The 15,957-nt window shown below is 31.8% G+C and overlaps 1 protein-coding gene across 1 annotated transcript in view; it reads left to right on the top strand.

Annotated features, from left to right (window-relative positions):
• Positions 1-1,259, top strand: part of Mdga2 (MAM domain containing glycosylphosphatidylinositol anchor 2) — a 722,905-nt gene extending 721,646 nt beyond the window's left edge. The window contains exon 17 of the mRNA XM_042677867.1: positions 558-1,259. Coding sequence (XP_042533801.1) covers positions 558-646 — 89 coding nt within the window. The 3' untranslated portion in view covers positions 647-1,259. The remainder of the gene's footprint in view (positions 1-557) is intronic.
• Positions 1,260-15,957: the final 14,698 nt, after the last annotated feature.

The following is a 15,957-nucleotide window of genomic DNA, read 5'->3' as shown; positions in this document are numbered from 1 at the left end:
ACAGGAAACTTTACTGAAGCATCACCTAGATTAGGAAATTCCAGGCTGATTGGAGGAAATTATCCTTTAGCTACATTGAATTTTATGTCACTTCTAAATGCTCAAGGGAAAATTTATCACATAATGTATAAATAATATCCTGCATTACTTGGTTATATCAGTGAATTTCCCTAATAATAACCATTCCTTTTCAATTTGCATCAAACATTGAATTTTCTCTCAGTCTTTAAGCTTATATATTTCTGGCATTTTGAAAAAGAAAAAGAAAAAACAAACATTTTGGAGAACTTTCCCCACATGTCTATTTTCACAGAACTACCAAAACTGTGAGACTGAGCTCAACCATGGGCCCACGTGAATAGAGTCCAAATAAGTATTTTTATGACATCAATTGAAAATCTGTGAAGAATTTCCTTTTGTCAAATAGCTAACCACATGTGTTCCATAGATTAAATTTCTCATTCACTTAACTTGTATCTTTAATAGCTACTTGGAATGCTTACTCTCGTTTGCTTATTTCTTTATCACTTTTTGTCATTTGTTTTCTTTTTCTCTAGATTCTGTTGATGGTGCTGTTGGGATTTTAGTTCACTTATGGCTTTTCCCAGTTATTGTTCTCATCTCTATCTTAAGTCCTCGAAGGTGACCTTATTCTGGCAGAGGCTGTAAAGGCACCAGGCCCTGGCATGAAGAAAGAGTCTTTGTAAATGGACATTGAATAAACAAACTACCAAAGATTCCTCCACTGACTACTGACTCTAAAATAATAAAAACACATTTTTTTAAGCACTGGAGATTGAAAATAAGAAAAGATATCATGGAAGTATAACTTATTCCAAACTTCATATAAAGATAATCTTGACCTGAGTAGAGAAGAGACATACAGGTGCTTTGTGGCTAAAAAGAATACAGCATCATCTGGTTGAACTCTGGAAAAAAAATTTAAAAAAATTAAAAAGAAAAAAAAAGGAAAAAAAAAGAGCTATAGAAATCCTCGTCAAAGCACAAAGTCATGGCTGGTTTTGTTTCAAATGAATAGTTTGCTTGTTACCATGGAAACCTAATGGCCTGCCAACAAAAACCTCACTGTAAACAGGGTACGTGAAGAGCTGGCATTTATTTTCCTTTCAAGAAGGTTTTGCATAGAGAATTAAATAAATGTAAGGCCCTTTTACCTTTGGCTGTTACCCTTCCTCGAAAATAACCCCAACTAAGTATTATTTAAAACATTTATGTTCCTCCCCACCCCACCCTCCTTTATTTTTATGATTACTATTATTATTACTATTACTATTATTATTATTATTATTTTGCTCCCATGGCTAAGCTAGATAACTGTGTGCTCTTTTTGCATGCACTACTATCCAGGACGGTAAACCTGGGCTTACATATTACACAGGCTTATCGGAGTTTGCTTGTGGCCACTTGAACACCCAAACTACTGTCATCTGTTCCAATGAAGAAACCAAACCACCATCTTTTATAAATTGCCATGGAAACCAAGTGCCTTCAATGAAACAAGCCTGAATAATTCTCAACTCAGAAGCTTGCACTGCTAACAGTGGTTTGTGTAAAAAGAAAAATAACTATTTTGTAAACTAACTACAAAGCCTACATGTGCAAACCACAGGCAAGACAACAAAGCTGCTTCTGAAGAAAAGAGGACGGAAGCTACTGCGTAAGCCCATGCAGACAAGAGATGTGTTGTTTCACTTCCTAGACAGCCATGGCCTTTCGGCTTATTGTCCATTAGAAAGTAACTTCCATTGAGACCAGACATGGAAGCAACTCTTATTTCTTCCAGGTTATTAAATGGGTCAACCAGAGCAAAAGATTGTTAAGATAACCATTAGCGCAGAAGGTGGTAAAACTCAAAAGTGATTTTTTAAAATTTTTTTTTTAACTCTAACCTCCATTTGAAATGAAATCGGCCCTAGCTTGAGAGGGAACAAGAAAATGTTTGTGATTTGCAGTGCATACAAACTCTTCAGCGGAACTGGGCCTGATTAATCTGGCTTTATTCTAAACACCGAGGGTAATATGCCTCTGCCCTTTAGTCAGACTGTGCAAATTGTGAAATATTATTTTATTATTTTACCACGATTAAAGAAAACACTTTTACAAAAAAACAAAAATCTGTAAAAATGATTTTGAGCTACCTGAGGACAAATCATACCTTTAACCAGCCAGTTTTCAAATGCATTGTAAAATTTCACTTAAACCTGTTGGTTATGAAAAATTTGAAAATCTTTTCCTTAAATTATCTCAGCTTTTAACTTCATTTAAAAAGACTTTTGTCTAAAGATTATTATTATTACTATGATTACTATGTGTTCTCTCAACACCCCAGGATTAAAAAAAGTGATTATGCAATTAATTGGGATATACGTATTAAATTATAACATTTGCAAATCTTAATATAAAAAGCACAACAAAATGTAGTGGAAAATGACAAAGCTTGATTTTTTTAAAAACAAATCTGTAGAAATGTTTGTGCAAATTCAATAATTCAATTTAAAATATGATTTTACAGCTATGTTCAATAAAGCCTCTTTCCAGGTAAGGTATGACAAGCGGTATGTGTGTTTGTTGAACAATGTTCACTGATCACTAAAATTAGCTAAAGAATTTACTGGTTATGTTCACCATGGAATAATTTTTCACTGCTTCATACACCTTATTGTCTGTAGGAACAAATTTTAATAGAAACTCTCTGATGCATTCTCCTATATTTGTAATACGTGTAAAATATACCTTTTTAGGTAAAATATGAAACAAATATAAACTGGAAATTTAATGTATATTTTCATAGTTCAAAAGGGGACACATCGGAATGCCTATGTAGAGGTAGGATTGAACTAAACCCAGTAAATGAATATTATGTTATCTGAATTGAATCAGTCCTGTTGAATATGTGTTTCAAATTTCAAAGTCAATTATCTATTTTATCAAACCAAAGAGAGTAAAGTAAATAATATTGGGTACTGTGCTTAGCATTTGCAAAAATCTCCCTTCACCCAGACTTCAATTTTATATCAGTTAATCACTATCTCATATATCATATAACTAAGTCACTTCTCTTCCTTCCCCAATGGTACTGCCACTGACCATAATATCAAAAAACTCTTTTAAATATAAAAGGATTACCTCATTTCCTTGTCTCAATTATCTTTCAGGTGATTTGACTGAGGATTTTGCTCAAAAAATAATCTAAGAAAATCCTTAAATTCAAAATATTTTAATATACATGTGTCCTTTCTAGGAAAAGAATTAAATTCCCTTTTTTTGTCTAAGTAATCCTGCACAAAGAAGGTACTGCAAGTGAAAGTTTCAGTTGTACTATTTAGCATTTATAAAATACTAAACTTTTTCTAAACTCTCTCTCACGTAAGAATACGTACACTTCAGTAACTCATGAGAACTGGCTGGTACCTCAAAGTTAATTTTCATTATATTTTTAAGAAAATGTCGATGATTGTGAAGAATAAAAGCTGAAGGGAAAAGAAATCAGATTTATTGAGATGGTAATGAAATACATCTCAAGTTACATTCTGGGTCATTTATATACATGAGCAACTTGTGGGAATCAGTGTTTTTTACTTCAGACCAAATGTTCAGTTACTTTAATTGAAAGTAGTGAATAAAAATGCAGAGAATTTTAAATGATTCATATGAATGAAATATAAGTTGTTTTAACTTGCCCCCTCCTTAACATTACTGAGAACAATAATGAAAACCCTAAAACATCTCTTGTGGCAAATCCTTTCCTAATTTTGGTGTATTTACTATGACTTAAATCCATCAACAGATTCCTCCTTTTCCATTTTAATCATGAATACCAACCATATCTGTCATTGTTCCTCTCTGGAATGTCAAGTTGCAGTGGAGCTTTTGGTTTTCTCGGAGGGATAATATACCATATAATTCCTACTGCCAGTAATTTATTCCAGTTTATTAGGATTGCCATCAATGTTTCATCATTTTAATGATGTTTGTTTCTCTACATTTTACATTTCTACAATCAGGCCTATATTAATCATGATTGGCATCATTTCTGGGTAGCAATATATAAAGCATACTCCAGAAATCTATGGCATCTTAAGATAGAATGAAATTTACTTAATTCACTAAAGTTGCCCAAAGTGCCAGATAATGCCCAATATTACTGCTTTTCAGTTAATCTTAACTGATATCAAAAGTATTATCCTATCATAATTGTAGGATTTATATTATGGATTGTGCAGTATTTTAAAATAATCTCCTTAATTTTTCTTTTAAAAACATCTGAGTTTTTTTCTTACCTGAATCTTTTTCTTGCATACATAATAACTCATTTGTCTGTTTTTTTCTTTGTGTATTTTGTGGGTTTTTTTTCTCCCGGTAACTAACCTTATAGTTCCATCACAAATTACAATCTGCTGTCTATCCCTTGTTAAAATATTTTCTGATTCCATGTAACTCCCTGTACTGTTAAAATCATTTACATTCCATTCCATTTTCTTTAAGAGAACTGAAAGATGCATTGTGCATGACAATGTCATGCAACTGACATAAAACAAATGGTATTTCATTTCTCATGTGTCACAGAATTGACTCCGGCATGGCAATGAATTATAATGATAAGAATTAGTAATAGAAGCCAGATAGTTATATCATGTTATATCATGTACTAAATAGTAAAAATTAATAATCCCATTTTTATTTTATATTTTAAGATATGATAAAATACAAATTACAGCTGTACTAACTTTTCACCGAACATGCATTTTTATTTTAAAAAGTTTATAATAAAATTATCTGTCAATGAAATATGTAATTTGCAGAACAATTAATTCATTCAATTCTGTACTTGACTGTAAAACTGGCTACAGTATTTTTCATGATCAATTTTTGTTTGTATGTTTTAGCTAGTAATTTGAAAGATGGTGACAGATTGATCTGATTTTGATAGAATGATTTTAAAGGATTGTATTGAATAGACTTTATCACAAAACTTTTTTTAAATGTGCCTTCCAAAGATCTGGGCCACTCAACAGCTATTTAAACTGGAAAAATTTAAACCCGCTTCCATACATTTGCTTCCTGTTTATGTCTGCTTTACTAATTTCTTCATTTTCATCTCAACAAAGCAGAAGGAATACTTTTTTTTTTTTTACAAATGGACAGTTGATGTCAATGAGGAGTTATTGCATTTTCTGTGAAAACAATAAAATTATAGGGTCAATCCCAAGCTCTTTCTTTTCCTAAAGTGTTCCCTTTGTGGCTAACTAGTTTAATTCATTTTCTTAGAGTTTTTTTTTTTTTAAATAATGTCTGGATTTTACTACTTTGAAGTTGGAGAAAAGCAAACATGAAATGACCAGCAAATTTTTCAAGGATGATATAAAGTCTTTGCTGAATATCCATAATGTATATAAATAAACATCTATGTTGTTACTGAAAAGGAAAGATGTGAAGACTTGAAAGTGAAATAAGAAATCTCTTAAGTCAGGATCTATTCCTCATATGATTATATCTGTTTAGGAACAGAAATGAGAATTAAAGAGAGAAATAATCCATATGTTTATATATGGATTTCTTTAATAATCTATACTAATGTAAGATCAATAAGTTGTGAGTAACAATTTCATTACCCTGCACCCATGTTAAGCATATTGAGGTTAAGTAACCAGAATTCAAAATTTGGATTCAGGCAGGGGTTAAACTCTGGATATAAACTGCAATAGTTTTCTCAAGGGAATATTTACAACTGAATGAATTTCATTTCATTGTACTAATTTTCCATGAGTTGAGCTGCAATGTATTCTTTTATTTCAATGAATTGATGGGAAATTCTATGACATAGGGATTAGCTTGACTGTTTTGTTTTTGTCTTACTCCTAATTGTTGTCCTGGATTTCCAGGCTATCATTTTTACTTCTTGAGTCTTGCCCGTATACTTAAATGTATGAATTTAAGCATATACCCATTGTGTTAAGTTTATACAGAACATTAATTACGTTTGAGATCACGAAGTTCAGATTATCTTAATTTGCTTTTGATATTTTCTGTTTGCTATCTAGTTTCAGATAGCTGTATGTTATTTTCCCTTGATTTTTTTTCAATAAATGAAATTATGTTAAATATTCTATTAGTGTTTTGGGGGAATTTCTGCTGTCAATAAGCAATTAAGTTAGAAACAAAAAGGTATTTAAATGGCAATTACATTTGCAATTTAAAATGAAAATGCCATCATTTCTGCTACTCTTAAGAAGCTTTTATAGACTCAACACTGCAGTGAGCACAATTAGCCCATTAAGTTATGTGTTGATTTGTACATCCTTTGTGAGGGACCATTTATAAGACTGTGTTAAACAATAGGCACTAAAATCTTCCTGAATGGATGTGATTTAAGAATTATGACTCAAGTTAATAACACTATACTTCTCTATGGATTGGGAAATAACTGAAGTTTGGTGGTGCTGATGTTATTCAGAAGGATAAATTTAATCCCAAATTTTTTGGGACAGTTACAGCTATGTAACTCAAAGTTTAAATGGGACTGTAAAAAAAAATTCACTGATCTCTGGCTCCTGGTATATTTAACCTGATGTTTTATCTTTAGTATTAAAACCCTAAATATATGCATAAAGTTTTGGAATTACAGGCATAATTAACATCAAATTAATATTAAAATCTATTAAAATCAATCCCTCTTCCACTGCTCTTAGATAATAAATTATGGTTTATTTTTTATAAGTCATTGAAGTGCAATAGTCAAAGCAAGGACTATCCATAGTTTTGTTTCCATCAGTACTTAATAAGTGTTGGTAACATGAATATCTGTTCCTAAAATTCTAAGCTTCTCCATGGCAAAGCTGTATCTCTTATAGCTTCAGTAAACTATAGGATGAGGGTAGGTGGTAAATCTGGGTTCTGTGGTGAATACAAAATGAATTACTATTGAATTAACCAATGAGCTATATGTATAGCAGAACTTATTCAAAGAGCTTAGAAAAATATGCAGGACTTCTATCTTTCACTTATAAGGTCAAGGAAATTTTCTGGGTAGAAGATCTATCTGTGTCATGAGAAAAAATAGAATTCAACTGGAGCAACACATGAAGCATTTTAAATACAATTTTCTGGCATTTTGTAGTTTAACAGAAAATGGTATCATTTCATAATAAAAGAGCAAATGTTGCTACTGAATTTTCAAGAAAAGTTATGTGGTTTACCTGAATAAAACTACACTAATTTTGTGTGTTTATGATAGATAACAGTATTATACATAGGAAATAATGTGTTATAAAATCACTGTTCTAACAACTATTAGGTATGGTCTATTATGCTAATTTTTATGCTACAGTTGTCATATGAACTCCAACTAAATTCAAACTGTTTATTGTAGTATATGTGTCTTTGTGTCTGACTTGTCTCTAAACTTGAAATATAGAATACTTATACATACAACTGTTTTCAGTTATATAACAATTTGGATTTTAAAACCAAGTTATAAAAATAAGACATTTAGGTCTGGCCTATATTTTATGTAGCAAAATAAAGAGAAAAATATAGTGAGAGAGAAATTAATTTTCTATATTGGAAAAAGTGCTGAAGAGATGACTTAATTTTTATTATTTTTATTTCATTTGAGTTTGATTTATATATTTTAATTTCCAAAATTAACACAATTTGTGACCTGCCACTGAACATAAAAGAAAATAATGCATTCACACAATATTTTTGTTTTATTTTAAAATGCTAAAATCAAAGGGGTTACAGCTACATAAGTCAGGCAAAGAATACATTTGTTTTTAGACAATGTCACCCATTCCATTGCTTTTCCCATTTTTTCCTTCCCATTCCACCAACAAGTTGTATAGTTCATTTCAACAGAGTGTCCAGTGACTACTATTGCTGCATTTTTAACCCTTTGTTCCTCCATTTCCCGTACCTCTTCAAAGGACCTCTCCAAACAAACAAACAAGACAGAAAGGAAAGAAAACAAAAGCAGCAAAAATGGAACCTCTTGTTTTAATTTCCTAGATTTCATTTCAATAAATACTATTTTGTATGATCAGATGCACACAGACCTCATGCCTAAGAGTATCCTCCTTTGGTCTCACCGTGTATGAATGCCTAAAAACCTATATAATTTATTGTAATTTATAATAATTCATTGTTAAGTAAATGAAAAAATAAGTAGTGCTTACTTTATAATGAAATAAACAAGGTTCTTCCCTTTTTCATTGGTTTAGGTTTTTATATCATATACAAGATTGAACTGGAGTTTGCATTTAGCCAAGTGGCCATTGCATGCAGTAATATTGAGGGCATTAGAGGTCAGCCATTCTGAATCAGCATCTTCTACTTGGAACTTCAATTCCTTACTCACCTTATCCATTCCTTCTTGCTTCTAGATTTCTTCTCCATTTAGACTTATTTCACATTACGAATGTTCTCTAAGACAAACATATGATTTCTTAGTGCTTGGAGTAATATGTATTAATTGACACTACTTTTCTAACTGAAAGTTGGACTTATTTGTAGGAACCAAAATACAAGAAAGAGAAACAGGCCTTAGAAGAGCCATGTGATTTTATAGACATTTCACACTTTACTAAGATATAAACCATTATTTCACATACTACTAAAAATAAGAAGTTCTTTTTTGTGATTGCAAGATATCACCACTTATAATATCCTGCTATCCTGCTTCAGAGAGGTCAAATTGGGATGGGGGGAACAAGATTATTAAATTATGTCATCATTTATAATTATATCAGCTATTTGATTTAAGCCTTTATTTAAGAAAATCTGTCTGATTACATACTCATTGCAGAATTATTTGACAGAATGAAAGGGATATGAGTTTGTCAGGTGTAGCAAGCATACACAGGCTCAAACAACAGAGTAGTAGAGACTGTAAAGGGAAACCAACAGTGGGTCATCATGAGAAAAACACTGAATAGATACAGAATATGAATTCCACAATAAAATAAATACTATAGTGTTCAGGAGAAAGTAGAGTTTTGTTTATTATCAAGTGTATTTGGTAGAGATCCAAGAGCTAGCCAACCCGGGTAGGAAAGTCTGTGACAGCACACAGACCCTGAGTTCAAGCCCCAAGACTGGTATTAGTTCACATGCGCACACACAGGCACATGTGTACACACACACACACACACACACACACACACACACACACACACACACGAAAAGAGAAAAATAATGCATTTGAATCAAACAAGTGAAAAGTAATTAATTGCAATAAACATATTTGCAAATACTTTCCCATGGAACCTTCTTGCTTTGTCTTTTCAGTAACTATGACACACCATAGCTTCTCTGTCTACTTTTTCCTTCTTGTGTTATATGAACACAGAGTATGTAGTTTATTCTGAGGCTAATTTTAGCACATAATTCAGGAAGCAAGTTCTTGTCTCAAACTGCTTCTCTTCACACTATTAATCTACCACTGTCTCATAATTGTTATCAGCTTCATTTATGTTTCTATAACTTGTTTTTCTCTCCTGTAAAATAAGGACAATTGCAATAATAATCTCGTATTCATAGGACTGGAGCAAGATCAAATAAGATAATTTTGTAAAGCACTTAAACCATTTCCTGGAAGATATCAAACATCAAGGAACATTAACTTTTGCCAGGATGTTTATTATTTTTAAGACAAGGAGAATAATACTGAAAATCATGTTATGCATTGTTGGGGAGCCATGTTTGCAAATGGACATTTTCAAATTATTTCCACTTTCACTAATTACTTCAGTCCCATGCTTACATGCACATTCAAACACACATGCTGTTTATATAATAACCTAGTATTTTTAATATGCATTCCAAAACCCCATGTTATCAACTCTACTCTCACCTGTAAGGCCCAGTGAGCATGCATTAACAAATTTAAACTATTATTTCACATACTACTAAAAATAAGCAGTTCTTTTATTCTTATTGCGAGGTAGCACTTATATAGGCAAGCCTACTTCAGAAAGGTCAAATCATGGGGAAAAATGTTATTAATTATATCATTTATAATTATATCAGCTATTTTATTTTTTGAGCCTCGAAGAAAAATTTGTCTGGTTGCAGTTACACTCTAACTTTAATGATACTTAAATCTCCCAACTCAGAATGGGAGGTTGAAAATTCAGATTCCATGGTCTTAGCATGACAGGTTTTGATTCAAAAGAGAGGAAAAGAAAGGAACTAGGTTTTAAACAAATGGCTTCAATAATTCAGATTCATGTGGTCCCAAGTATCATAATTTAATGTAGGAGAAAGGAAGTAATTTCAAAATCTAATTATACCCAAACAGCAGTGCTCCTGACTAGATTAATTTAAAAATCCCTGTTCCTTAGTACACCCGCTAGAAACAATGAATATAAACCACTGGTCATTTGAACCTAAACTACCAGTGTTGTTCCCTAAATGATCTCCTTTATCATTATAAGGGGTAGAGGTAGTATGTTGTTTAGTCAGCTACTACCTGTAAAACATTTGGAATATTACTGGTATAGAACAAATGTTGATGAAATGCTCGCTAGCAAAAATGCAACAATTGTAACCCATCTCCTAATTTCCAGTTGATTAAATAAGCCAAAACTTAGCAAAGTTGAAAACTTAAAACTACCATTATTGAACAAAGATGAGTTTTGCTTTCTTCAAATTTTTCCCATTAACATTTAAATATGTACTTACATTCTAGAGAGAAATATGGAGCACTTTTTAGATTAACCAATTTTCCATGTAGATTCACAAGCATTTTTATAGGAGATGAAGTAGAGATCCCATATTCACATTCTCTCAGTGTTATGCAAAACTCCCATACTATGTCACACCTACTTGGTATTTCACTCATGATTTTCCCCACTTGTGCTTACTTGCATTTGTGGGTGTCTTTTATTCTAAGTATTTTAATCAAATCTGTACGTTCATGTGCTCACCATTGTAGTCAAGACATAACAAATGAATTGTAGAAAACTCTTCAGTAATTACAGATATCTCTTTGTAATACATGGGCTTCCCAACAATCCATCATCTGCCCCTGACAAGAAAAATTCTGTTTTCCACTTGTACAATTTCATCATTTTAAGAATGTATATAAATGATAAAAAATGCACTGTATGCATTTGGAAGATCTACTTTCTCCATAATTCTTCAGAGGACTGTTCAAGAAGTAGCATTTATTAATATTTTTAACCTTTTATTAACTGAGTGTTTGTAGCATATATGTACTGAAGTTTGTGTAACCTTTCATTCTCTGAATTGCTGTATTATTTGTATGCTTAGTTTTTATTAGAAACTGGTTAAATTATTTTTCAAGGTGGTTAGACCATTTTACATTCCCACCAACATTGGATGAGGGATTTCTGTACATCCTCAAAAAGACTTTTGGTCATTTTTTTTAACTATTCTGATAAACTTTAATGGTTTTCCTTGTCATTTTAATTACAATTTTGGTAAAAAAAAAAAAAAAAAAAAAAAGAACATGAAATAGAGCATCTGTTCATCTGCTACTTGAATTTCCTCTTTAGGGAATTCTCAAGTTATGCCCTTTACATGGTTTGTAAATTGCACTTGTCAAAATACTGTTGGGTTTGAAAAACTTATCTTTTCTATTCTGTGTTGAAGTCATTTGCCAAATGTATGGTTTTCAAATATTTTTCCTTATCTTTACTTATCTAGTCATCTTCTTTATACAGAGTATTTTGCCAAGAAACTTTTTGTTTCAATGAAGTTTAATTGGTTAACTTTATTTGACAAAATATGCTTCTTGTAGAAAGCCTAATAATATTTACTATAGAAACTTAAAATAAAAAAAATTGTGTTGACTTTCTTAAAATCAGCATTACTCCTATCTTAACCAGGAAAACTGAGCAAATTCTAAGTCAGGTGACATGTTGAGCATATTTACTTTAAATTAAAATATTGACATTTTCTCAAATAATAATGAAAAATATAAAATAATGAAATATATGTGGATATTGTTGAGGTTTAAAATTTTAAGTCTGAATTTGAATGTTAAATTATTGTTAATTAAATGATATGATATAATCATACCACAAAATATTTGTATAAATAGAAAATATATTTCCGGTTTTTGTCTTCAAAAACACACAAAGTTTATTACTCTTCATTCTGACTTATGAGAATTATGTGCCGGAAATAGTCCAAAAGCCTTCCGCATAGGTATGTATAAGGACAAATACTGAGGAAAATCTAAATGCAATTTTTGTATTTCTACTTGTAATAGGTTAATGGCCCATTATAGCCTAAGGATTACCAAATGTATGAGAGACTTGTTCAGGAACCAGCGCCTAGGACTACTTTAAAAAGAGCAGAAATTTAACATTATCACAACTCAACCACCCTCACCCACTTACCCTGCACCAGTAAGCCTGCAACTTGTGTCCCAAGTTTTTTTTTTCTTTCTAGGACAGAAGGACTCTGAGAAGCTGCTTCTATAACTCTTAAAGTTCTCTATTGGTTCCTAATTCCTTATTCATCATAGTCCTCAGATTAAGAGAAATCTTGTTTGGTTTTCTTTATTTCCTTTTCTCACTTTTCATATCCCTCAGAATTTCCCAAAATCACCCTCTAGATAAAATTCTCCCTTGTAACCCTTGATTCAAAGACTGCTTCAAAGACAGGCAAGATTTTTGTTTTCAGAGAACATTCTGGAACTTTATATATTCACATATAGCTATGCCCATTACATAGTATTTGTTAAAATATACATAAGCTATGTATCACTGTTATTTCTAAAATATGTCGCCTTCTTGATAATTGATATAGCTTGCCAGTTTCTTGGGTTTTCAACCTGTGTTTTATGTACTAAACATGTTAATTAACTTTTTATAGTGAATTGTTAACTTTCCAGCCCAAAAGAAAATCTTGGCATAAGAAAGAAATGGCTCTGTATAAGATTTTCCTTGGGTTCTCTTATAAAAGTGTCTTATTTGTAGGTTTATGTTTAAGAAGCTGATATGAGAACACGTTACAGTGAGGGAAACAGTCTGCCTGTTCTGATCATAAAGCTAGGCTGGGATAGTGAAAAGGTGACAATTATCAAGGCTATATATCGTGTAGTCATGTGTATTGGCAGAGAAAGTCAGGTAGGTTGAAAAATCAATATTTTCTACCTAAGGTAGCATATTTATTTCAGAGTTTACATTGGAAACATTAATTGATAAAAAGTAAAATTCATATTTGGAAGTCAGTAAGGAAAATAGGCACATTAACAATAGATAGTGGTGAAGACATTACATAGCAAGAGAAATACATATTGGCCTGGTAAGCTATGTTGACCTGAGTGTGTGCTAATGAGTACGTAGATTTAAGCCCTGTCCTAATTAGCTATACATAGATGAACTCCATGGATATGTGCTGATCATCTCAGCCAAACATCTGAGCAATGCTTATTATGTGTTAGGAATGGGACTATGCCGTCTGTGGGTAAATTGATGGCTTTTACTCTAAAGACTAAACAAAAATTGCAGTCTTTCTTTACATTTGTGTGTCAATATCTGCCCTTATGTCCAAAATGGCACTGAAATATAATCCAGAAGCCTTTGAGCCCAACTTGCTACCTCTATGTTGCTCATTTCCTATACTTAGTCCATATCCACATGGATATACTTTAATTGTATCCACTTGCTACCATCTTTAATATCATGCTGCACAGCAAGGCACTATGAATTCCTCCTAAGAATCTATAATAACTTACTGCCACACTTTCCATCCAATCTTCCAGCCACAGCCATTCTCCCCACTGAAGCATACTTATGTGCCTTAAAATATTAGTGGACTCTTTCTTAAAGCTTTCTAATATCTTCTCATGGCTCACCAAACAAAAGATAAATTCTTACAGCAACATGAATTCAGCTTTTTCTCACCAACCCAACTTTATCACCTTAGTCTAACTGTGCTGGTCTGCATAATACCTATCATATTTTAATCATCAAATTTAGAGTGCATGATTATCCCACCACTCTATATTTGTTCATATTTCTTCCTTCACCGACCATTTCTTTAATTTCTCCAATATTGTATTCACAAGCTCAGAGAGTTTCTATTTTTTAAAAAAAAACACATTAAGATCTTAAATATTTGTTACACTTAATCAAAAAGTGGATTTTCCCCTTCTGAGTTCTTTAGAAGCTAAATAGCAAGGTTTCTCCAAAGGCCCATTCTCTGGAATCATTTTCTGTGTTTATTGGTTTGCTCTCAAGACTTCCAGATCTTACTGTTTCTCTCAAGGCTGGTGCTCTACCTCTTAAGGAACACCATCACTTTTGGCTTTCTGCTGCTGAATTGGAGTTTCACACACTTAGCTGCCTGGACTGAATTTTAATGGTGGTCCTCAGATCTCAAACTCAGTCACCAATTCCTGGCTCTGTTTTGTTTGTTTGATTGATAATTTTCATCATGTTTCTAATTTTAAAATTACTGTTGATATGTTACTATATTTTCTGACATGTATTCTATCAATCTGTACTTATGAAGAAGTACAGTGAGTAGAGTTATAAAAATGACTAAAATAATGTAATACAAATTGATCTTATTCCCGTTATCTGCATTTGTTATACAGAATCCTATACTCCTATACTCCTAAACTCTATAGTCAAAACCAAACATTGGTGAATATCCATCCTCTTCATCCCTAAAAAACAAAAAATTTCTTCTGACGTCAGAAATCCTTCTGAATTCTTTCTCATTGCTTTTATGGCCATTAGCTTACTCCCAGTTTTTTCCCCATCAGTTGTGTTCAACTGGATTCAAAACTCAAAAATTCATCTCTGACTCCATGTCCCTTGTATGCAAAATGTAATCACTAATGTCTTCTATCATTTTAACTCTTTGCAATCTCTATTCTGTTTCCACTAAAATTCAGACTTAAATTTTCATCCACTAAGGCAGTTTGAAAATATTTTATTTCATGTCAATTCCCTTCAGCCCAATTTCTAAATTACCATAATCCTGTCATGTTAGTCTTCCTAAATAGAATCTCCTTCCCTTTCAAGAATGTGTCATTTCTAACATACTGGACTCCTGCTTAGAGATTCTCAGTGTCTATCTACTATATACTAAGTTACCAATGCCTAAATACACATCCATGATTTTCTGAAATGTTTATAAAACATCAGGCCAAATTTCTTTATATTGTGACTTTGCTGGAAAGCACACTATTTCTATCATAGACTCATCCATTCTTCTTATGGGTGATTCTTAAGTCTTTTGATTCCTCTGACTTAGATATCTTCTAGCTTATAATCCTCAAGGTGACAGTCCTACCTTTTCTTAAAAATTCATGTCAAATGCTAAATTTTTTATGATAACCTTCTTGGAATCCATAATGCCTTTATTACTTCTTTTATGGAATAGAAATTTTGCTTTATTATGCAATTATTTGGCCTTTGTCTTATTTTCGTAATGGATACTGTAAGCTCCCTAAGAGCAGGCATTATGTATTGTTTCATACTAATTTTAAAAATTTCTTACAATAGCAATTCCTGATTGGATACTGGATGCTCAAATAATATTTACTGATTAAACTGAACACATAGGAAACAAAACTGATAAAAAGTGTGTTTATTTAGAGAGAGATATATCTGTAAATTTATATGTATATACAGAGAAAATAATTCAACAAAACTGACATTTGTACAACAAAATGTATAGAATAAAAATTTATTGTTCCTGTTGTATCATTTATATTATAACATTTCTTCTTACTCATGTTTATAAGGTTTATAAGGTTTTTCTTCAAATTTTCACATGCTCTGTGAAATAATAACTAATCATACTCATTCTTTAGATCAGTAAATGGGAGCAGGGATTTCCTTCTTGATCTATCTAATGTAATATGACTGATAATGAGGAGTTTTAAGACCTGTCACTATCCAGTAGTATTTATAGGAAGATATAAATAACTGTGTTCAATGGCTTAACTAT

Source organism: Dipodomys spectabilis, unplaced genomic scaffold, assembly GCF_019054845.1.
Source record: "Dipodomys spectabilis isolate Male_0828 unplaced genomic scaffold, ASM1905484v1 ptg000042l, whole genome shotgun sequence".
In the NCBI taxonomy this organism is placed as follows: domain Eukaryota; kingdom Metazoa; phylum Chordata; class Mammalia; order Rodentia; family Heteromyidae; genus Dipodomys; species Dipodomys spectabilis.
Note: the sequence above shows the minus strand (reverse complement) of the source record. Positions and strands in the feature narration are given on the sequence as shown.